The 25114-nt window shown below is 48.0% G+C and overlaps 2 protein-coding genes across 2 annotated transcripts in view; one reads left to right on the top strand and one right to left on the bottom strand.

Moving 5' to 3' along the window:
- Nucleotides 1–1142: 1142 nt before the first annotated feature.
- POLR1E (RNA polymerase I subunit E) lies at nt 1143–13554 on the bottom strand (the record flags this gene model as incomplete). The annotated part of the gene is made up of 12 exons (XM_080939954.1): nt 1143–1495; nt 1852–1983; nt 2545–2626; nt 3469–3602; nt 4768–4864; nt 5359–5466; nt 5956–6100; nt 6660–6718; nt 9136–9221; nt 10379–10455; nt 12881–12984; nt 13434–13554. The coding sequence occupies 12 exons, from the start codon at nt 13552–13554 to the stop codon at nt 1336–1338; spliced, it is 1305 nt and encodes a 434-aa protein (XP_080796080.1). The 3' UTR covers nt 1143–1335.
- Nucleotides 13555–23995: 10441 nt separating this feature from the next.
- ZBTB5 (zinc finger and BTB domain containing 5) overlaps nt 23996–25114 on the top strand; it is a 20290-nt gene continuing 19171 nt past the window's right edge. Inside the window, exon 1 of the mRNA XM_080940131.1 lies at nt 23996–24086. The gene's annotated coding sequence lies outside the window, so the exon portion shown is untranslated. The remainder of the gene's footprint in view (nt 24087–25114) is intronic.

Genomic DNA, 25114 nt, shown 5'->3' on the forward strand with positions numbered 1-25114 from the left:
CTTCTCTCATGGGCTGCTTATAAGCTGCTTACTGCTTTTCCAAGTGATCATGTTTCGCTGAAGCCAGCCTTGAACTTCTTCCTCTATCTACCAAATGCTGGGGTCACAGACACGTGCCACCCCCACTCAGACCGCACCGTGTTACCATGCACTGTCTTGTCTCTCTTCAGTGTGATTCTGAACCGACTTCCTACAGGTGGAGAGGCCAGAGAGTCAGACCCTCTATTAATTACTCTCTGCCATTTTACTTTCTTCCTGCCATCCTGGAAAGCCTGGGTGGTTTTCCTGCTCCCCAGTTTTGGGAACATGGGTGCTGGTGTTTGTGGGATCTTTAACCTCGGAGTCCTCTCCAACCCACAAAGTTTTTGTTGTTGTTGAGCTTTGTTGATAGGGGTGCGCACATGCCACAGCTTCTTAATGGAGTCGGTTCTCCCCTTTCACCTGTGGACCCACAATAGGCCTCTCGTCAATTACTGTCTTAAACTCCCTTGCAGAACCGTATCCATGGGATCATTTGGCGCTGTTAAAAGCCTCTATCTGCAGCTCCCTTTCCAGACCCCAGAAACGTTTTTCCCAGCAGTGGGTCTGTCAAGGCCTGAATCCAAAACTAATCGAGGCACCAAGCTGACGGTTCATGCTTTCCACGTGTTCTCATTCCCAGTCCCCACTCGCTTGGCCAGTCTGCCTCTCCACATGGTCTAAACAAGGAGGAAAGGCTGTGGTTATCACCTCCTGACTTGGCTATCCCATATCACAGTAGGCTGTTAAGTTAGATCGAACTGCCAACCTTAACAAAGCTGCAGTCTCCTCTCCGTACTAGGTCTTCCGGGTCCTCTTTGGTTTCTCTGTAGCCCTGGCTGCCCTGGAACTCGCTCTGTAGACCAGGCTGTAGACCAGGGGTCCACCTGCCTCTGCCTCCTGAGTGCTGGGATTTGGGTTCCAGGTCCTCTTTATAAACTTTTGGCTCCAAGTTCAGCCTGATAAGACCTTTTGACTTCCCCAGACCGTCCCAAGCCCTGCACATGACTCCAGAGGAGAAGCATCTACTACTTCTAACCACAGCACCACCAAAGGAGGGAGATGAAGTCACAGCAGCGCCATCACTTTAATTCCTGGAGAAGACCCATAACTGGAATGCTGGCTTCTGGAATGACAATCATGCTAAAGGCATGGGTGTGTGGTGGAGCATGGTAGAGTCCCAGACAGGCCCAGAACTCACAATCCTCCTGCCTCAGTCTCCTGAGTACTTGGGTTATAGGTATGTACCACAAGGTCCAGTCTACTTCCTTTTTCAAATAATGAAACGGAACGGTCAGAAGTGGCTGTGGAAAACATCTAGTTAATTTTCTTCCGCTTTGACTGTCGGTCTGAGGTCTGGGCTGGGGGCAGTGGGACAGACAGAGTGCCCATTCTGTGATCCTCTTCCCTGCCATCTGCCAGGGGCACCTTTCTTTTGGAGATCTTCAGCCTCATGGCTTTTGCTATCTCAGTCATCCTAAGGAAGGAACAGAACAAATGTCCCACTCAGGTCACGCCCAGAGCACACCCTTACTTCACCCCAGGTCCACGGAGAGTCCCACCCTAGTTACAGCGATTCAAAGCCCACGGTTATTGAGAACAGAAAGCTGTAGGGGCTCAGGCCTAAAGCCCAGGCACCCTTTTGGGGAGTGAGGTCTTCAGAAGGCCATTACTTTTCCAGACCTTTGATTGGCACCGATCATTCATTCATTCCTTTGTCACTGAGAACTGTTCTGGTCCCAAGATTTTCCCATGAGTCACCCCCATCCCTTAACCACCCTTCAGCAGGGCGTCACGCTCAGCCGAGGCCGCTGCAGGAAGCACCACGCTCACCTTTTCTCACTCAGCTTCAAGTCCCTCTGCAGCACCGTCAGGTCGATCTGGAAGTTGTTGATGTGCAGGGCAAGAATGACTGCGTACGCTGTGATCTTGGCCTTCATAGAACTCGAAATTAAGTTCCGTAAACTGCAGAGTCAGCAGAAGTGAAAGAAATTAATTCCATAAGTAAAATAAGCCACTGGAGCCTTTGTCTCTGTGGTTAGCGTTCCCAGTTTGGGGGTGCGGGGGGTGGGGAGGGAGACCACACAGCATGTTTCTTCTAAGGTGCCCAAGTCTCACAGTGAACCGGGAGCCAAGCCACGGAGCCAAGCCACGGAGCCAAGCCACGGAGCCAAGCCACGCTTCCCCAGAGAGACAGGAAGCCCCGCCCACTGCTCTCCGCTCAGGCCTGCAGGAAATCCACACCCCAAACTCAGTGCTGCCCCTGCTGCTTCCGAGCTCAGGCAGGAGGATGCCGCTGGAAGTTCTGTCTTCTAACTCCCCACAAGCTCTGCAGCCGTCAGGGTGCACTGGACTGCAGGGGTCACAGCCAAAGACAAAATGAACGCTTCCAAGGGGGACAGTGCATGTGATGTCTGTGTCCCCGAAGGCTCACCAGCGGCAGTGAGCTCTTTGGCACTGGATCTCCGTGCCACCCTTCACCGCCACCTCCCAACTGCTTTCTCCTTCAAACAAGTAGCCCCTGACCTGCCGTTGTTGTAAGTCAGGCAGGTGAACTGCTTCAGCAGTTTGGAGTTGATGGTGTGCGGGATCCCAGGTCCTAAGGCACCTAGAACACAAAGTTGTACTGGATCATTGTCTTGGAAGGTGCACAGGCCGCAACCCATTAGAGGGAGGTTGGGGGTGGGGAGGGGGTGTTTGTGAAGGGAGTGTAAGAGGCAGAAGGACACACTGACGAAGACTGAGAGACAGTAAAGACTGGACCATAAAGCCGACTGCAGTCTAAACTGCTGAGCGGATATCCTGGGGGAAGACGAGTCACACTGCAGAGAGGACACATTCCCTGGTTGTGCTCTGACCACGGAGACGGTAGGTAGGGTTTCTCTGTGTGGGCTATCCTGGAACTCATCCTGTGCCACCGCCGTGTGGAGGAGCTGGAATTTCTAACATTACAAACTGACTTTCTCAGTCTGAAATGAAGTGTTATTAACACTACCACCAAGGAAAGGAAAGGAAGGAAGATTGAAAAGAAGAAAATGCCAAGTGTGATGGGGCACACCTTTAACCCCAGCACTCCGGAGGCAGAGGCAAATGACTCTAAGTGAGTTCCAGTCCAGCCAGGAACATGCAGTGAGACTGCCCAAGCTTGGGACAAATCTCTCCGGCTGCTGTCCCTGCCGCTGTTCTAACCCGCTCCCTTACTCATCCCATTGACCTGGATACAGTGTTTCTCCTAACAAAACAAAAGCAGCCAATGTGCTCCCTGGAAGCCCAATCCACCCTGCCCCCATTTCCACAACAGAAGAAAGGGAAGACAGCCCAGTGGGGCTCCAGGAGCAGGAACAGGAGGAAGGGTAGGGTGCACAGAGGGCCTGGACAGACGTCCATGGACGTGATGGAGAAGCCAGCAGCTGGATAGCTGGGGTAAAGGCAAATGCCCGTGGGCCTTACTTTTTCCCTTTATCACTTTCTGAGCTCGGAATCTGAGGAGGGCGTCCAGGAACCAGATGTTCCGGGCTTGCCTGTTCCGATGTTCCTCATCTGCTGGCAAAGACTTCAGCATTTCTATGACGAAGGAACAGTGGCTAAAACAAGGAAGGGACACAGCAGCACATGAGGGGACACAGACTCTCAGGAGCCACACCCCCTCCCCAGCACAATGCCCATATACCTGGAGCAGGACTCCTAAAATCAACCTCAGGCCTCCTCATGCACTCACACACAAACACACACACCCACATACACACACCCACACACAAACACATGCACACACAAACATGCACCCCCATACACACACACACACACACAAACACATGCACCCACACACAAACACATGCATTCATACACACTCAGATAGATACACACACACAAGTAATCAAACAAATGTTTTAGTGCTGGAGAGATGGCTCAGTGGTTAGAGCACTGGCTGCTCTTCCAGAGGTCCTGAGTTCAATTCCCAGCAACCACATGGTGGCTCACAACCATCTGTAATGAGATCTGATGCTTCCTCTGGTGTGTCTGAAGACAGCAATGGTGTACTCACATAAATAAAATAAATCTTTTAAAAAATTTCATAATGTTTTTTAAAAGAGTAGGGCTGGAGAGATGGCTTGGTAGAGTGTTGCCGCTCTTTCGAAGGATGCTAGTTTGTTTCCCAGCACTCACCTGGGCCATTCACAACTGCCTGTAACTACAGATCTAGACGGTCCAGTAACATCTTCTACTGGCCCCATACCCGTGTCGTATGCAAACATGCACAAAGTCTTAGAAAAAAAGTTACAAGAAAAGGCTCAGAACTAAGAAAGAATCTGACCACCACTAAAAAAAAAAGAAAGAAAAAAGAAAAAAGAAAAGTTGTTTTAAAAAAGAAGAATAATCTGTTATTTAAAATAAATATACAGTATTTAGAATGTATGTATTTAATTTTAGGTAAGTTTGTCAGCGTGTATCACAGAGAAGCTTTGCTCTGGGGAGCTCCCAGGCCCATGACAGCCTTGGGCATTCACAGTGACAATCGGCATCAACAGTGGGGTCTGGGGCTAGCTTTGGTCCCAGCCCCCAGATCACAGCTCTTACCACCACCTCCCAGCTACGGGCTCCACACACATAACCTCTCCTCTTCCTTCCACAGCTCCTGAAAGCCTCGCACCAAAGCCCATTCCTTCATTCTGAGGCTGAGCAGACACCACCCATCCTCTGAGGTCCTGCTTTACCTGCAGGTCTGGTTTTTCCCATTATGCCCACAAGTACCTGTTCTCTTCAATCATCTTCAGTATGTCTTCAGACGTGACCTTTCTGAAGGCCTCAGATGGGCTCTCAAGGGCCTCATACTCAGCTGGAGACAGAACTGGTTGTGGGTCAAGAACCATCACTGACCAAAATGGAAACCCACAGAGCTAACATCCCCCAGGGCTTCATTTCCCAGGTGAGAAAGTGAAGGCTCACAAGAAGGGACACACAGAGGAAGCAGGGCGGAGCTCAGGGACTTGAGTCTCAGACCTCAGCTCGGGGATCACTTCCTACGTGGACCACTACCCCATTTTCCAATAAACCAAACACTGGGCAGAAAAGTTTTGGTTCTAACCCTTCTTTCAGTATGTTTGCTCTAGACTTTTATACCAGCCACCTGTTTGTGGAGAATGACCTCCACAGGACTAAGCTGTGTCCCTTTGTCCTATGGGCCCCTCAGTGCTGAAGAAACCTAACTGGCTGACCTCTTGCTAGCAGCTCCAGGACATGGGAGAAAGGGCTGGATGTCACATTTATTCACATCACAGGACGATAACAGCCTTCACACAGCCTGGCTCTGCAAATTAGACACCTGTTTATCAGCAAGGATACTGTCTTCAAATCTGTACACGTCTTCGGGCCTGGTTGCATCAGCGTAGCAGGGGGGAAGGTAGAGGGAGTCATCTTGCAAGTCGTCCTGCATGGCATCGCTGACCAGAGCTTTCAGTGAAGGAAAACCAGTGTCAGTGCCAGCCTGTGCTGTTACGGCTCACCAACAGCGCACTGAGCAGTGACCACGTGACCTGAACACCTGCCGAGGTCTGAACACCTGCTGAGGTCTGAACAACTGCTGAGGTCTGAACACCTGCTGAGGTCTGAACACCTGCTGAGGTCTAAACACCTGCCGAACTGATGTCAGGCTGATGCAGGTGAGTGTCTGCCCTTGATTCGCTCAGAACAGAGGCAGAGACGTGTGCTTCTCAGTAATTACTGCACGACATCAGAGGATCCGGACCAAGGGGACACTGCCCTCTCATGCCTGTCCCCTCTCCTTGACTGCGGACAGGATGGTGTCGGGTTTCCCTCCTGCCTCCAGAGTCACTCCTGACAAGGCCCTCAGCAAGCAGCAGGAAGGAATCCAGCCCACCATTTGCGTCTGTGACTGCCCTCAAGTCTTTGAGGCACAGTCGCCCCCAGGCCTCAGCTTACCACTCACTCCCTTTGTATCAATGATGTTCTCCGCGGCTTTGGCTACTGTGAGATTCAAAGATTCGCTGCCAACTTTGTTCATTCTCCTGGAGTTCAGGGACCGCTTCTGCTTAGTGCTTCCAAAGGCTTCAATGCAAGAATCCAGCTGTGTAAGAAACAAACCCAGTCACTAAGGGTCAGCGGGGCAGCGTGGCTCCTTTCTCATTTACAAATCTATAGTTTCCCATCAGGACAAGATGAAGACTTATTAGAGTCAGGGTTGGTAAATCTGTGGCGCACAGCCTACCCATCTCCCATTCTGTGCCAGTAACAGACATAGTTAATAAATCACCGGCTCTCCCCAAGCCACACAGAATGTCTTCTCTGTTCAGTGGTCCAGGCAGCACTGAACTTCTCTAAGAATCCCCTAGAGTGAAAAACTCAAAGAACTGACTTTGCTTATGGGAGTTTCCAGGCACAATCATTTTCTACAATGTGAACCAAAAGTTCAAAGGTTTTCTACTCCATCAGCCCAGAGGACAGGGCGCAAATGCTGACACGAGCTGCGTTGACCTAGCTAGGGCGGCGGCTGGTCTGCTCCCTGGGGGACTGGAAAGCCTCGGCAGGTAGCAACCATTCAGAGAGCCACTGACCAATGGACCTGGAGCAGCCAAGGGGGCCAAGTGCAAGGGGACTGTCATACAGCCTCCTAAACTGTCACTCACCTTGTCCCTGAAAGTCTTGTTCTGATTCTCCAGAGGAGGCTCACTCTCAATAGCATCTTCTACAGAGACAGAGAACAGGAAGAGAGCTTGGTGAGGCTCAGAGGTGTGTTCTACTGTGTTTTAAATGGGGTCTTGTGAGTCGGCCTGATGTCCTACTCTCAGCCCCCACCAGCAGGGGGCACTGCAGACAGCAGCTACAGTAATCAGCTCCGTATTTCCGTATTCCAAGGTTTCCCTAATCTGAATGCACACTGTGAATGCTGAGTGTTCACCTCAGTACACAGTAGGAGAAATGGGGAACAGGTGTCCTCCCCTTCAGCCCCTGCAGACACTGTGACTGGCCCTGTCACTGTCCCAGTGTCCCAGGCAGGCCAGAGAGGGTCGGAAAGCAAGCCCTGGCTCTTCCCATAAGTAGGTTTGCTTTGCTGGCCAAAAAGCTAAAGGCAGGCATAAACGTGAGGCAGATTTTCACATGACCCTTTCCATCTTTTCACAAAGGACTCAAGTAGAGGGCAGCACCATCCAGCAGGATTGCAGTGCTAAGCCGCCTGAGTTAGCGCAGCAGGTCACCTGACTCAGCCAAGTTCCAACAGTGGCTTAGACAATAAAGGAACTGTAAGTGTGAAGTAATTATGTGCTACTTATGAAAGGTGTTCAGAACAGTGACAAAGAACCAAAAGTCATGTGTGTGTGAGCTGGAACAAGTCAGTATTGATAAACTATCTACACACAACACAGATATATCTCACCAAAAGATGAAACAACTTGGGAGTCTGAAGACTGAGCACTTAAGAGTACTCGGTGCTCTTGCAAGAAGACCAAGCTCTGTTCCCAACACCCACATGGTGGCTCAGAACAACTCCAGTTCTAGGGGCTCCAGTGCCCTCTTTTGGGCTTGGCTTAGGATCCTCTCTGGCCTGCCTGGAACGGTCACCGGGCCAGTCACAAGCACTGCATGTGTGTGCTGCAGACCATAGACCCATACACATAAGACAAATAAAAACAAAGACTTTAAACACTTTCACCTCAGTAGGTTAGCAGAGGGCCAACAGGTAAAGGTGTTTGCCACCAAGTTTGATGACCTGAGTGTCCATTTCTGAATCCACATGTGGGAAGCAGAAAACCACCTTGGATTGGTCTGTAACCTCCACACGTGCACTGTGGCGTGTATACACTCATAAAATAATGAAGAGATGTAATAAACTTAAATTTCCTTTGGAAAGTCTACAGAATGGCTCCATGTGTACTGAGCTTGCTGTCCAAACACAAAGACTCTGTGTGGACCCCATACCCACAGGCATGGAGGCACACACACGGGATCCGAGCACTCCCTCAGTAAGATGGGGTTGCCAGCCTACCCAGAGCCAGGAAGACATACTGTCTCACACAGTAGGGTAGGACTGACAGCGAAGGTTCCTCTCTGACCCCGTGTGTGTGCTGGGGTGCAAGCACACCTGCACTTACACACATGAAGAATTAAGAACCTGTGAAGGGAAAGAATGTACTAGACATTTCCCTGACTAGTCACCTTCCTCTGAAGGCTGACTTCTGATCCCACATCTGTAATTGCTGAAGAGATGGACTCTTACTTGCTGTCACAATCCTTAGCCTGGAACTTGAAGTATAGTGGGGAATCAATAAATGATTCATTTAAAAAATATATACCTTGTACCGGCTGGTTGTGTGTCAACTCGACACAAGCTGGAGTTGTCACAGAGAAAGGAGCCTCAGTTGAGGAAATGCCTCCATGAGATCAGCTGTAAGGCATTTTCTCAACTAGTCATCAAGGGGGGAGGGCCCAGCCCATTGTGGGTGGAGCCACCCCTGGCCCAGCCCATTGTGGGTGGAGCCATCCCTGGGCTGGTAGACCTGGGTTCTATAAGAAAGCAGGCTGAGCAAGCCTGGGGAAGCAAGCCAGTAAGTGACATCCCTCCATGGCCTCTGCATCAGCTCCTGCTTCCTGACCTGCTTGAGTTCCAGTCCTGACTTTCTCTGGTGATGAACAGCAATGTGGAAGTGTAAGCTGAATAAACCCTTTCTTCCCCAACTTGCTTCTTGGTCATGATCTTTTGTGAAGGAATAGAAATCCTGACTAAGACATATCTATAACTTTTCTAATTAAAAAGAGGAAATTAAAAACACCTGGCAAGGAGGCTTCCTATCATGGCTGAGGAAAATCTGTGTTTGCCAGGCAGACGCAAAGCTCTGAGTCCACAACCCTCACCATACAAGCCTGCACGGTGGCACACACCTGTGTGACGTCAGTATTCACACAAAAGCAAAGGCAGGACCGTCCTCAGCTACCCAGCAGATTCAAGGGCAGCTTGGACTACATGAGTCCTTGTCTCAAAAAGGTGTGTGGGGGAACCCATTTAGAAAAAAAACTACAGATGCATTTTAGAAAACAAAAAAACAGAACTCATCCGACAAATCCAAACCGTGCAGTTTTTACTGAACTGCCGTGTCTGGAACGTACCAGCTAACAGTGGCTGCATGTTGAACAGTTCCGCATCATACACTTCCATCTGGCCAGAGGTCTTATTCAGAACTCCCACAAAGTGTCTGTGCCCAAAAGGAATAACATCATAATAGGTTATTCAAAAGGTGCTATTTACACGACTCCCCTTCCCCATGCACAAGGCCCCAGCTGATTTCTGAGGCTTTCTGAGGAAGGTGTCTAACTGCTCACATGTGACAGTGGTCCCTGCAAGGAAAGCGGACAGTAGTAGGTAAAGAAAAGAAGGGGACAGAAGATGGCTGTGGGCTAAAATGGCCACCAGCTAGTTCTTTTAGCCAATCACATTTAGAGCCACTGCTGTTAACTGGAACCCTTCTAAAGTATTAAGAATCCAGAATTAGGGCTGGAGAGATGGCCCAGAGGTTAAGCCCACTGACTGTTTTCCCAGAGGTCCTGAGTTCAAGTCCCAGCAACCACATGGCGGCTCACAACCATCTGCAATGGGATCTGGTGCCCTCTTCTGGTGTGTCTGAAGATAGCGACAGTGTACTCATATACATTAAATAAGTACATAATTTAAAAAAAGAAAAGAATGGGAAAGTCTTAAAAAGAAAAAAGAATCCAGAATTAGACCAGAATTTTGGCATGCATAAACTTTAAGGAGACAGACACAAGCAAACCCTAGTTCCTCCTGGGGGGTCAGTGAGAAGCAGGGCGTCTCTGTAAGTGCAGCTGAGCAGGGTTAGGGTTAGTGCCAGTATATTAATCCGCCCAGCAGGACTCCCAAAGCCTTTCCTGTGGCTCACTTTTGAGTCTTGAGACCCCACCCATACTGTGTCAGCCCCAGGGATTAGACTCTTGCAGCTGGACGTTCTGTTACACGAAAGACACCAGGGGTGAGTGGTGACCAAAGCTGCCAGAGGCGTTCACTTCAGCAAATCCCAAATCATCTGGTCTGAGGCCAACCTGAGCCAAGCTTTGACCTGCTGATCACACGTTCTAAATTGGCGGACATGGCTGTCTCTTAGGATAAGACAGTCACAGATAACGTCATAAATAAATGGGGACTTTAGGAACTTAACAGATATAAGTCACCTTTTCCTCTCCAGCGTGTCTACACTTGGTGTAAGAAACTTGTGACTCTGAAGATGCAGGGTCCTGGTAAACCTTCAACTACTTCCCCCCTCCTCCCACCCGCACCTCCAAAACAGACACCACCACAACCTCCTTTTACCTCTGCCATTGCCTGGTTGTTCTTTACCTGCAAAGAGTGTTGCACTTGAGGGCGCCAGTCCCAAAATTGTTTCCAACATAGGAGAGCCTGTCTGTTTCAGCTGCCTGAAAAACAGGGAGGGCCCTGTGAGCAATCAGCACAGAGTAAGTGCAAGGCTTTACGATGTGCAAGCCTTAGAATCAAATGTACCAGCCCTAGATATCCTCCAAGTGATGCAGCCCCAGCACATCTACATCCTATCGAGGCTATACAAAGAACTGTAAAAACTACACATTAAAAACATTCTCGAATAATGTAGTCAATAAGTGGGCTGAGGATCGGAACAGACATTTCTCCACGGAAGGAACACAAGCCAACAATGAATACCTGAAACGTATTCAAGACCCTTAACATCAAGAAGTACAAAAGCGCTTTGCTGCCTTGGCTCCATAGGTAAAGTCCACAGGATGACCTCAGATAGACCCCAGAACCCAAATGGAAAAGAGCAGAAGCGGTCTCAATTATTCTGATTTACAGGCATGCACACAAAAACACACACACACACAACATATTTTTGACATGAGAATGTCAGTGTGGAAGGTCCTTAAAATCTAAAAGTGGGGCTGCCATCTGAGGCAACCATACCACTCTTACACACACCTAGAGGTCAGTCAGCCACTGTATATACACTTCTACAATCATGTTTACTGCTGCCCCATTCACAACAGCCTGGAAATGGAAGGAGCCAGTGACAAAGCCAGATAAAGAAAATGTGGCACGCACGATGGAACTTTCTCAATCATACAGAAGAACAGAATCATGATACTGGTGGGGAAATAGAAATCTACTAAGTAAAATAAACCAGACTTAGAAAAAGTATGGTTTTCTCTCATATGCAGAATCTACATTTAGATTCTGTGTTTGTGACACACACATTCCAGGCATGAGTAGGAAGGAACCATAAGAAAGAGTTGTAAAAGACAACAAGAGAGGCTGATAGAGTATGTATGTAATGAGATATTTATTGTTGAGGGGCTTGGCCTCGATGCATATATGCATGCCTTATTTATGAAGTGCCTACAGAAACCAGGAAAGGGTGTTGGGTCCTCAGGAACTGGAGTTATAGACAGTTGTTGTCTCCATGAGGGTGCGGGGAATTGAACCCAGGTCCTCTGGAAGTGCTCTTTACTGCTGAGCCACCTCTCCAGCCCAGTATGTATGTCATGAAAGAGCGACTTATTAGAGAGGGAAGCAAGGGACCAGCAAGAAGGGGACATGTGGGAGGGCAGAAGGCAGTGGGAATACAGACAGAAATAGAAGCTCTTGAATCAACAGCACAAGAGAACTAGCCAGCTAGGTGTTTCTTCTTCTAGCACTTAAGAGCTTCCATGATCCTGTACGTAACTGCCTTGGCCCAGGTCCTAGGTCTTTGCTGACCTTTCTGACACCAGCTCTTGCTATGCACCGGGGCCACTGGAAATGGCTGGCTGACTTCCCATCACAACCAAGCTTTTCTCTGTCCTCTTTTCACTATGGACACCAAACCTCAGCTAACACAACACCCCTCATTCCGATTCACCCTTCTCAGGAGGCAAGCAGAAAAGCAGAAACTTTCCTACAGAACTGCCTAGCCCCAGACAGACATTCCCTTCGAGCCCAAGCTTTGTCTACTGTACGCCTGTGCCACTTGGTGAATTTGAGTCTCTGGAAAGCGGATGTTCTTAACTCTGGCATCTACCAGGGAGAGACCAGTGATGATGTTACGAAGTATCCTGTGGAGCTGGGTGATGGTGGCACACGCTTTTAATCCCAGATCCCTGCACTCAGGAGGCAGAGAAGGGCGGACCTCTGAGTTCAAGGCCAGCCTGGTCTACAGAGTTCCAGGACAGACAGGGCTACACAGAGAAACCTTCAAAAAAACAAGCAAGCAAAAAGCATCACTCTGGGGTCAGAGAAACTCTTCTAGGGGACCTTCACTTGATTCCCAGCACCCACAAGGTGGCTCACAACCAACGGTAACTCCAGTTCTAGGGAATCCGATGCCCACTTCTGGCTTCCACTAACTACACACACGGTACACAGACAAAACTGAAAAACACCTATACACATAAAACAGGGCTGAAGCTGAGCTCTGAACAAGTGCGTTCCTTAAGAGTTCCACATTCCACTGAAGTCCTGCTTCCTTAGCCTGCTACATGAGGACGTGGTGAACAGTCAATAAGGGGGAAATACATAAAACCATGAGTGGCTGGTGCTGCACACCTTTAATCCCAGCACTGGGGAATCAGACACAAATGACTCCTTGAGTTCAAGGCCAGCCAGGTTTATATAGTAAATTCCAGGATAGTCAAGGCTACACAAAGAAACTCTGGAAAGATAAAACCCATATAAGTGAAAAGCATCAGTTCATCCAGAATCTTGCTCCTCAATGGATCCAGAGTCCCATTTGCTACTCCTTTTTTTCTCCCCTCGGGCCCTCCCATATCTGCCCACACCAAGAACCTTCTGAGGTCTGCAGAGGCCAGACCACCTGCACCAGCAAACACTTACCAGGATCCGATGACTCCTCTGCCTGGGGTTTACCAAGTCGGTGCTGTTGTACAAGGTGAAGCGCATGTTGCCTGGATTCTGCAGCTTCCCATTGGAGAACTGAACTGCAAGAGTGTAACCCAAGAATGAGACGCGAGCAGGACCAGCAGAGTGTGGTGGGGGATTACAGCTAGGAGGCTGGGGCCGGTAGTCAAGGCAAGGGAGCTCACGTCCGACTTTTAGGGGAACTGAAGAAAGCCCTGGTCCAGTTCTAAAGAGGGAGATGGAGGAGGGGAAGGAAGGTAACCTCTGGGGAGAGTTGTGACAGAAGAAAATTAAACGAGGGAATGTCATTTACTGGCAAGAGGGGGAAAAGAGCGAATGAGAGACTCGTGGAGATGTCAGATCTTGGGCGCTGCCTGAAAAGTGTCCGAAGTAGTGACAGATGAATGGGGGGGGGAGGTGTGATGGTGGCAGGGGTCCTGTCCCAGCTCCAGGCTGGGGGCTACCGTGGTACCCAGACCTTGGAAGGGGATAGGGTTATGCGCAAGTCCGCTGTTCCGGCTGTCTTTACCCAGCACAGCTTTCTGTCTGTCGTCCGGCTCTCCACAGTACAGCCACCGTGCACTCTGTAGCACCTCTGTCTCCGTTTCTCCAGTCTGGCCATCCATCTCAGAAGACTCCAAGGTAGCCATGAGCTCGCCGGTTCACACGCGGACGCACAAACCGGAAGTGACATTCTAGGCCCCGCCCAGGGTGCTCCAGCCGTAAGACCACGCCCCTCACAGGGTAGCTCTCGTCCCCACCCATTCTTTGGTTCCTCCTACTCGTTGGTTCCTCCCCCTATGACCACACTCCTTATTGGAGGCTGCAGTACCTCCCCTTTCATATCTGACCTCCAGATGAGCCGCTTTGCTTTTGTGATGTATTGCTCACCATAGGTTCTAAACTACGGGACCAGTCATAGCCCAAAATCTCCAAAAGTGTGGACCAAAATAAAAGAAACCGTTCCTCTTTATGAGCTGTCTTCATTGTGTGTGGTTATGGTCGTTCTAGGAAGGTTATCACTATGTGTGTAATCCTGGTTGGCCTGGAACTCACTCTGTAACAAGAAAGGCCTCAAATTCACAGAGATTGGACGCCCAGCTTTGGCTCACATATTTTGTTAAGGCAATAGGAAAACAAACCACCAAGCCTGACTGATGTAGGGCCTTTCCTTAAGTAATTTCAATACAGAGTAAGAAAACTAACGTTAATGCAGCCATGTAATCTTTCTATAGTATTCGAATTCCCCACTGTCTCGATACTGTCTTTACAGCTAAAAGATCCTGTCAAAAGCTTGTTGCAGCCTTACACTTGTAATCGCAACATTTGAGAGGAGGACACACACACACACACACACACATTATACTTTGCTTCTGTCAGAACTCTTTGGTTGGAAAACTACTTTCTGTGACTCTCTGATTTTCCAATTGATTGTTTCCAGAACAGAAAAGGCAAAAAAGGGGCTTAATTAACTAATTAGTCATCTGCCTTTTCTGCCGATCTTTTCTATACTAAGCTTATTTGAAATTAATAATGAATGTTGGAGCCTATTAGAAACATTTCAGTTTTTAAATTATTAATTTATTTGGGTCCCAAGAGGGAACGGGTTACAAAGCAAAGCTGCTCATTTGGTGGTCAAGTATGAAAGAAGGAAGAAGGGGCTGAGGTCCTCCATTCCTTTTAGGCTCAAACTCCACTAGCTCTGGACCCGAGTGTGACTATGAACCCCCCTCCCTCCTGCTGAGCACTGGGATTACATACATACACCACCACACCTGGCCAGAAAGCTTGTTCCTTTTCTTTCACTTCTGCTCCTCCAACTCCTAGAAGGTCCTGGAGAGAGAGAGAGAGAGAGAGAGAGAGAGAGAGAGAGAGAGAGAATATCTCAACAAAGGGCTGGTAAGGTAGCTCAGTGGATAAAAGCACTTGGCACTTACTACCAAGTTTGATGGCCTTCCTAGGACCCACCTGGTAGAAAAAGAGAACTTACTTGGTAGCACACACCTGCACACACACACACACACACACACACACACACACACACACACAAATAAATGTTAAATTAAAAAGTTTGAAGGAATGAAGAAAAGGGTGGGTAATAGATTGGAACAGGTCATTAAATCCTTGGAGCCTAGGGCAGGGAGTGCATCTCAGAGATGCTAACATTCTTGAAACCAGTTAGCATAGGCTTTATACATAATCGATACTATGTATGTGTTCAATGGTTACCTGAAAAATGACTCAAAGTCATTAGGTGCCAAAGGAGATGGGCTGGAGAGATGACTCAGAGGTTAAGCCCACTGAATGTTCTTCCAAAGAACCTGAGTTCAAATCCCAACAACCACATGGTGGCTCACAACCATCTGTAATGAGATCTGTAATGACGCCCTCTTCTGGTGTGTCTGAAGACAGCTACAGTGTGCTTATATATAATAAATAAATAAGTCTTTTACAAAATAAAGAAGAAGAAGAAGAAGAAGAAGAAGAAGAAGAAGAAGAAGAAGAAGAAGAAGAAGAAGAAGAAGAAGAAGAAGAAGAAGAAGACAAGTTCAGTATGAGGAATCAGATGCAGTTCTAGGGGTAAGTGTCTTGACCTCTCTATAGCATAGGAACACTATGGCCCCACTATCCAAAGTGCTATGGCCCTTAAAACAGCGACATTGTTACCTGGGATTGCTCTGGACCCAAGTGTGACTATAAACTCCCCAGCCTCCTGCCAAGCGCTGGGATCACATACACCATACATGCGCACCACCACACCCAGCCAGAAAGTTTGTCCTTTTCTGTCACTTCTGAGTCCATCAGATCTTCCAACCGGAAAGCATGTGATTTGGGTATAGTTGAAGGCTGGGAAGCTCTGTTACCCCAGAATGAGTTCCTTTAGGGGCACCTCTTTGCCAGGAGGACAGTCATTGACAGTCCTCTTCTTTGGCTCCCTTCTTACTGGTGGGAGAGTGAGGATTCCCAGAATTACCACAGTCAAGAAACAAACGACAGAGATTCTGTCCTGGAAGAGAAGAGTTACCCATGGGCCAGCTGGGTCAGAACTGTAGTACATCCCAATGTTCCTCAGCTAGTTAACAGTCGGCAAAAACACGCAGACAGCACACACATGTGCATACATCACATAGTAACTGAAACGGGACAGAAAGATGCTGGGAACCTTTTCCAAGGAGCATCCTAAAGTCAAACATTGACAGTACCCTTCTTTGGGATTAAAAGCATGGATTACTAAAAGTAAGCAAAGTTTACCATAAAAAAATCTTTGCTTCTTAAATTTAGTTTGCAAAATTTGGAAATATCTGGAATTCTCTCCGGGTGTGTTTTTAAGAAAAGGAAGATTTTAATTTTAAGTTGGGGGTGGGGCTGAAATTGTTTACATTTTCCAGGGCAATATCTCCATCTGCTGGTCTTTTGCGGTATTGCCAATGAAGGTAGCGGACCCCCTCATGGCCCTGCCTCCAGTACTTCCTACCGTGATAGACTGTATCCTTAGGGCAGGAGTGGCGCCTGTGTCATTATTTCTAGAAATGTAGAAATTCAGTGCCCAGGATTACAAAAATATCTGCATCATCATGTAAACAGACATCATTGACTTTTACAGAAGTAGCATCAGAGCTGCGGAGGCCACTAAGAAAATAGTCAGTGCAAAAGAAGGTGAGAATGCTCATACAGAAACCAGTGCCAAAGGAATTAATCCGTGGGAATGCAAAGGAGAGCCTGGCTTGCAGGGCTTAGCCAGAGCTCCCAACCCAACCATTTTCGTCCCATTTCTCTGCTTCCTTTCTTGGACCCCTCTTTGTCTCCCATTCTCCTCTTCTGGGTCACCTCACTCTTCAGTCCTCTCTCTCCTTCCCTTTCTCTTTTCTCTCAGTTGATGTGGCTGCCCAAGCACCAATAGGGATGTCCTTTTAAGGCTGACTTCGGAGTGGATGGTTTTTGTTGTTGTTGTTGTTGTTTTGTTTTTTTGTTTTTTATTTGCCCAGAGCTAAATCTGCTGCAGCCTCAACCCATAACTCAAGCTCTGATCTTTGGGGTTGTGGAGAGACTAACCAATTCCTCTGCCAGAGGCTTGCAAAGATCTCCCTCCTCATCTTCCTCCTCCTCATCCTCCTCCTCATCTTTCTCCTCCTCATCTTTCTCCTCATCTTCCTCCTCTCCTCATCTTTCTCCTCCTCATCTTCTTTCTCCTCCTCATCTTCTTTCTCTTCATCTTTCTTCTGTTCTTTCCATTCACCAGCTTCAGGAACTCCTCCCAGCTCTCTGCGGTTTCTCACCTACCGACAATTAAAAACAGGTCTTGTTCATCCTAGGTACCTCTGGGAGCCAGACACCACCACACCCAGATCTGACGTCCCACGTGCGTCATTCCCCACTCCCGGCTAGGCAGCACAGAGCAGAGAGTCCGTCCTCTACTTCCTGCTCGACACACCACAGTGTGCATTTGTTTGTTTGTTTACTGGCAGGGTCTTGGTATATACCGCTGGCTGGCCTGGAATGCACTACATAGACCTCTAATGGGTCAATGGGACCTTGGCCTCCTAATATTTGATTGTGTTCATTTCTACACATTTATACTTCTTGGTAACTTTGGGATATCAGTAAACAAAATAATAACTTTTCTTTGATAGCTTCTTACTGTAAGGCTGACGTTACACTCACATAGCCCAGGTTGACTCAGAACTTGAACTCCCCTCCCTTGACTCTTCTGCTGATAGTCAGAATAGAGGTGTGTACCCACACACTCAACTGATAACAAAGGTGACTCTAAGCAGATGTTTTCCACTTTGTTAATGTTAAGTCACAACATTCTCTGTGTGTGCTGAGGCACATGAATACACACACGTGTGCACACCAGTAATAAATGAGATATGACAAAATTGTTTTTAGAGATTTATTTATTTATGTATATGAATACATTGTCTCTGTCTTCAGACACACCAGAAGATCCTATTACAGATAATTTTGAGCCACCATGTGGTTGCTGGGATTTGAACTCAGGACTTCTGGAAGAACAGTCAGTGTTCTTAACCGCTGAGCCATCTCTCCAGCCCACATGTAAGTATTCTTATTTTCCTGACATTTATTAAATTATTAAAACAATTACTAAAGCAACGCATATTGTATATAGACTATCATAAAATACAGAAAAGTATGGATAATAAGATTGTGATAGCCCATAATCTCACACCCCTTTTAAGATAGCCATTGTTAATATTCTGTTTCATCTCTTGGGTCTATCTCTGGGTTACTCTAATCCTGGTTGGTCTGGAACTCACCGGTTCCAGTGAGTAAACTAGGCTGGTCTCAAACTCAAACCATAGTGATCCATCTGCTTTTGCCTCCCAGTACTGGGATTCAATGTGTGAGCTACCACACTTTTTGTATTTCTGTGTAATTATTATTCCACTGTGTTCGGCTCTGTATGCTCCCTTAAAAAACACACTGTAGTGGGAGTGAATAGTAGACCACAGGTGACATGGAAGAAAAGGGAGAGAATGTCAGGAGCTAAAGGGTTAATCTGAAATGGAAACTGGGATAAGGGGAAGCGGAGGGGCGTCTGTGATTGGGCAGTGGAGGGGAGAGGTGGGACTGGGACCTGTGGAGGGGGAGACTGAGTGAGGAAGGAGATGGAGCAGAACCACGTGGTCATAAGAGACTGCAAGTAGCGAAGGGTCTCTTAGCTGGGGCACTGCTCTGTCTGCCCAGTCTGGGCACACAGCTTATAATTACAGTTATATTGTATATATAAAAACTGGATTGTGCGCTTTTCTATGGGTTTATTGGGGTTGGACCTGCTGCAACAAGGGAGAGCAGAGGTTAAGGAAGTATGAAGTCTTAGGAAACCCAGCTTGTGAACTAAGAGTATACTTTTTAAGGACTTGTTTTTATTTATGTGTCTTGCGCGCGCGCGCGTGCGTGCATTCGTGTGTGTGTGTGTGTGTGTGTGTGTGTGTGTGTGTGTGTGTGCCTGAAGAGACCAGAAGAGGGTGTAAGAGCCCCTGAAGCTGGAGTTAAGGCACTAGTGAGCCACCTGCTATGGATGCTAAGGACCAAAGTCCTCTGCAACATTAACAAATGCCCACCAAATAAAACTGAAAATAATAATAATAATAATAATAATAATAATAATAATAATAATAAGTTTGAACAGGAAGGCCCCACACTAGTAAGCAATGCTACTCCTAGAAATCTGGTTAGTAGATAAAAATCCCAGTGCCTGGCAATGGTTACCTGCCTACGAGGGATTAGTCACCCTGGTCTGCCTAGGGAGCTCCAGGCCATCTAGGGCAATGTAGTTCGATCCTGTCTCCACGCTGAGTGGGGAAGGAAACACAAGGCCCTACAGTAGCCGAGGAGCCACTGGCAGTTGATTGGCTGCTGGGGGGAGGGAGGGAGGAAGCGTCGTCACTTTAGGATTGTGGCCACTGGTAGGTTCCCCAAGTCCAGTGGATGATCCCTGGGCCCTGTGGTTATTGGACTCAGTGTCTTAAATGAAATGAAAAAGCATAAGACAAGGCCATGGTAGGAGAGGAGATGAGGGAGGCCCGGAAGGAGTTGGGGAAGGAGTTGTGGTTATGATCAAGAGAATTTGTATATACGTATGAGATTTAAATAGATAATACACATCAAAATTTGAAATACAAATAAAAACTGTACAGAGACTTGTAATCTCAATGCTGTGGGAGTGGAAGGATCAGAGATTCAAGGCCAATGTTGCTATAGGCGAATTTGTCTCAGTGAGAGGGTGGGGAGAAGGTACTCTGTAAAGGCTGCCTCATGTCTCATATGACAGTCAACGGAGAGTTACCACGGTGTTTACACATTCAAACCGATATGTGAACATTTTTGAGACAGGGTATCCTGTTGCCCGAGCTGGCCTTGAACTCCTGGTTCTCCTGCCTTTACTTACTGGGTGTTGGAATTACAGGCCGACACCACCACAGTAGCCTACGTTCTAGGACTTTAATTAACAGTTAAAAACCAAATCTTTTAAAGAAGACCCTTTATGCTTAGATGGTTTGCCTGCATGTGTATCTTTGTGCCATGGGGGCCAGAAGTCGATGTCAGATGCTCTGGGACTGGAATTACGGTGATCGTAAGCTGCCACATGGGTGCTGGGAATGGATTCCAGGCCTCTTCAAGCTAGTGCTACGTGTGTTTTTGCCTGCTGAGCTATCCTGTCGGTCCCACATTCTGTCTTCTTGTTTTGTGGCAGGGTCTCTTTACATAGCCCTGGTTATTATTATTATTATTGTTGTTGTTGTTGTTATTATTATGTAGACCAGGCTGGCCTTGAACTGAGAGAACCACCTGTCACTACCAGGCTCAGCTCACACTCTGCCTCTAGGTCTTTCTTTTTTATTTATTTTTTCTATATAAGTACACTGTCACTGTCTTCAGACACACCAGAAGAGGGCATCAGATCCCATTACAGATGGTTGTGAGCCACCATGTGGTTGCTGGGAATTGAACTCAGGACCTCTGGAAGAGCAGTCAGTGTTCTTAACCACTGAGCCGTCTCTCCAGCCCCAGGTACAGAAAATGTGAATACAAGTGAATTCTTTCTCTTGTGGACACACCAAATTGCCTTCTATCATTCTACCAATTAGACCCACTAGCAATGAGAGAATTAAGATTTTTGTGCACAAATCGGAACATGGTGCACAAACCAAGGGGATGCTGTGTCTAGAATCCTGGTCCTCTCAGATGAGCAGCCAGTGCTGTTAACTTCTTCAGCCTTATATTATGTTTTTTGTATGAGATGGATGAAGAATCATTGGTTTGTGTGGCCTATATGCCTCTCTGTGGTATGTCTTCAGTGACTTCATTCAGCCAGGCGAGGGTTCTGTTGCTCAGCCTTTCTTGAAACTCTTTTTCCCCCCTTTCCTTCTTTGAGATAGAGACTTGCTATGCAGATCTGGCTGGTCTGGAATTCACTGTGTAAAAGAGGCGAACCTGGAATTCACAGAGAATTTCTGATCCCCTTGCCCCTGCTTCCAGAGTGCTGTGATTGTTAGCAAGGGTGGAAAACTACCACACCAGGCTGGTTTTATTCTGTATGTATGTGGGTTCATTAGTCAATAGGAAGACATTATATGCATATGCCAATATTACAATGCACACACACATTTAGATTGTATCTTTTTTTTCTAATTCCTGTGGAGAACAGCCTAAGCTGTACTTTCCACGTTTTCCATGTTCCATGCGTTTTTAGCAAGAAGAGAATGTGTATTTTAAATCTTGATACCTTTCTTCAAAGAGAACATCTATGATGGTCTCACCAAAAGATGGGAAGGGTGCTGATTTACAAGCTTTGTTGTTGGCTTAAAAAAAAAAAAAACTAATTGGATGATATGAAATATTATCTCTCATCTAGGCTACAGAATTACCATAAGATCTACATATGGGAAAGGGTTTCTCATTAGTGCTTGGCTTATTGTCAGAATTTTATATTGTCCTCGTTAGTTTTTATTGTAGCCACTTGGGAAGCCGGACTGCTAGCTAATTGATTTAGTGGGGCCCATCCCTTGTGGTCTGTCCATCCTCACGCAGGCGGAACTGAGCAAAAGAAAAACAGCTGAGCCCAAGCCAGGAGGCAGCGTTAGTCTATAGCTTCTGCTTGAGTTCCTTCCAGGACTTCCCGACACCATGGTGATAAGCCAAATAAACACTTTCCTCTTCCAAACTGCTCTGGTCAGTTTTATCAGAGCAACAGAAAAGCAGTCTAGAACACAAATCTTGATTTCTACTGTTCAGTGGTGTACACGTATAAGAACTGTAAAACCACCAATTGATGGTCGCTAATTGCTGAATGAAGACCTTAAAACAAAGCCAAAGGCAGACACTACTAGGCTGGACGCGGTATTGGACCTGCGTGTCGCCCCCTGCGGTCACCCAGCTCAGAGCCCGGCGGCGCTCGCCAGCCTGTCCTTTCTAGCACTAAGCTGTGGGGCAGAGAGGGCAACCACCGGGAGCCCAAGGTGGCCGCCGGGTCTTCCTCTTCCCCACGCGGACCAGCAGACGCTTGCTGCATCGCTAGAAGGGGCTGAGCCCTGAAGTTCTAAGGTGGTGGCGACCTGTAAACTTAGTTCTGGAGCCGACGACCCTCCCGTTGCTAAGCTGGGACATCTGGGCAACTGAGGCGAGATGGGGGTGACCATCCGCCCAACCACCATTACACCGACTCAAATGGCTTCTTGGGATTTCGTTTTTTCTCTTTTCCCCAAGCCTACAAATTAGAAATAAACCTCTACCTCATAGCAAGAAGCCACCTGCGCTTCAAGATTCCAGGTCACTGACTGACCAAGGTAGGAAAGCCGTCAGCATCAGCCAATGGAGGGACTCGGGGCTGGCAGTAGTCATTGCGATTGGCTCAAGTAGACGGAAAACACTAGCTTTCCTTATTTATGCTGAGTTCTGATTGGGTGTGACACAAAAATAGTCTTTCTACTGGCCAAGCCTGGTGTTGCTAGGTGATAAGTCCCGCCTTCGAAGGCCTTTGAGAACAATTTTACGTGCTGTAAGGCAAATTGTGATTGGTCAAAGCGTTCGCGTATGCTTGTGTGGTAGTAAACACAGCTGGGTCCTGGGTCTGCGGATTGGTCAGGTTTTCAGGACGTCACTCCTGCCGTGGCCCCGCCCTCCTGGTGATTGGCCATTGGAGGTTTGCGGGGGCGGTGACTTGTACACCTCACATCCGTTTACTGTCGGCCTCCGCCGGGTTCTCAAAGAACCGCGCGAACCGGCTGAAGGAGCCGGGAGCGAGGGGCGGGGCGGGCGGAAGTCACCTCCCGGGAAGCTAGTCTGCACCTTCCCGCCTCCTTTCACAGGGTCCGTCCGAGCGGAGGAGGGCCACCGCCTCCTTCTGCGAGGAGAAGGGGGGCGGAGCCCGACTCAGGTGAGGCGACCCTATCAGCTAGAGTGGCCTTGGCGCGGCGCGCTCACGGGCAGGCGGTTGAGCGCCGGGAGCGCGCCGGGGCATCGGGGAGCGCGCAGACGAACCGGGGAAGCCTGCCCACCTTGACCTGCTGCCGAGGGTTATTGTTAGTTACCCTTCGCCTCGGTGGGGCCAGGCGGGTGGTAGCCCGGTTCTTGTGCGCAGGCGTCCCCTGTGTCCTGACGCCCGGCTGTCTTTGCGGGGTGGGGCAGGGACCGGTGCCCTGTAGATCTCCCGCTGGAGATGGAGCCCGTCGGTACGCTGCGGGAACCCGCTCCGGATCTGCATCCTGGCGGGATGAGCCGAGGAGCGGCTGCCCTGCGGGATGGAGTCGAGTGGCTCTCCGGCTCCTGTCCTGGGTCTCCCTGAACGCTGGGGTTTCGCTTCATCGGAGCAAGGCCATAAGCTGTGTGGACTCGGGAGCCAGACTACAGGGGTGGAGTCAGCGTTTGGGAATGCCCCAACTTGTTAGACAAAAGTGTTTGGTAGGCATTCATTGAATGGCCACTTCTTCCAGGCTTCCTGCGAGGAGCTGTGGGGTGCGGTGGTAAAAGACAGGGGTCCCTTCTTCCCCTGGAGGACCGACTGATTTGCACACACAATGGTAGAAATAAGGGGAGTGGGCTAAGAGTTTCTGCTTTGTTTTGTATGTCTAAAGTGCCACTTACTATAGTCAGTCCATGTCCGAGCATTGTGGAGGATACTGTAGGTGCCACATTTTGGTTTTTTTTTTTTTTTTTTTGGAGGAAAAATTTTGGGTCAGAGACTCAGCAAGGTCTTGATTACCTTGGTAGTGTGTTCTGAGTCTGGTTGATTTAAATTAATAAAACTCGTAATCTTCAAGGACTGAAAGCAAAATATTTCCAAAGCACGTTCTTGTACTATTGAGTCGTAGGTACATACATTTAGGATTTTAGAGATGGACGAGAATACTGTGCCTTACTCTTTCGTGATTTGTCTTTGGATGGCATATTGTGCTTTATGTGGTTTTAAAGAGTGGACCGGGCACTTCACTGTTTGCTAGAGACTTTTGATTTCTTTTGCTGAAAGGTCTCGTGGTTAGCAGGAAGCTGAAGGCTTCCAGGGTAGGGCTAAGGACAGGTGGACAGAGGAGAATGTTGAGAGAAAAGCCTGTGAGCTAAAGGAAGGCCTTCCGCTGTCCGCTTAAACCTGGAAATCTCAGCAAGCTTGGGAAGACAAGAGACAGAGCTGGCCGCTGCCGCAGCCTTGGTGACCCGCCAGGTAAGGTCAATAGATCGAGGGCTCATTCTGGGCTCTTGGGGTTTGCAAAATAAGTGGACTAGAACTTTGAGAAGTCTGTTTTCCCAAGATTTGCTTTTTTGTTTCTCTCCCTAAAAGTTGGGTGAAAACAAAACTTTTGTGTGTGCTGGGTGCTGGCTAATTTTTATTCTGGGTTACTGTGTCTCTATCGGGATTCTGCTGAACTGATGAGTAATGAGATTTGGAAAGCATTTTACAGATGGGCATTTCCCATTTTAGGGGTCAGTGTGTTCAGAAGAGACTTTTCTAGGCTATCCAAGTGTAAGAATTAAAAAAAAAATTGTTTGGACAGCAAAATGCATGTTTGGTATTTAAAGTTCTTAACTATATCCTATTAAAAATACTTTAAAATCCTGTGTTCAGCGTTGAGCTACTATGGCAGAAGGCGCGGTGTCGCTGACAGTCTCCTGAGTTGGCCTCCAGTTTTCCTAAGAAAGGGGAGAAAAACCCGAAATACAGTTTCTATGTCAACTTGTAACTCAACTAAGCTCTCAGAATGTAAATGAGCTGTGAATGCGTGTGACTGCGCTCACCCTTTATTGAACAGGGACGTTGTTTGCTGACCCCTCAGCGTGGCAGGTAGGATGGAGTGAGTGTGGCACACTGTACCTTCGTCTGTCTGAGGTGACCTCACATGCTCAGACCAGATGAGCTCAGAATTCCCGCTCCTTATGGTTTCCTGGGCACGCCTTGGGCTTTACTTACTTTTCTCTTTGTAAAAAGTTCTTTTGCTATGGGAGCTGGAGAGATGGCTCAGTGGGTACGAGTAGTCTGGTCTTCTCATGCCAGCACCCACGTGGGAGTTCCGTTTGTAACTCCAGTCACAAGGGATCCCACACCCTGTTCTGACACCAAGCAAGCTCAGTCAGTCAACAGGGTCTCAAGGAAGGGAGTGAGGATTGAAAAGAAAGAAAGAAAAAAAATTAGGCAAAGCTATAACATGACTCCAGCCAGTGCTGAGGCTGAAGCAGCTTCATTCTTTCCCAGTC

Source organism: Micromys minutus (assembly GCF_963924665.1).
Source record: "Micromys minutus genome assembly, chromosome: 28".
In the NCBI taxonomy this organism is placed as follows: Eukaryota; Metazoa; Chordata; class Mammalia; order Rodentia; family Muridae; genus Micromys; species Micromys minutus.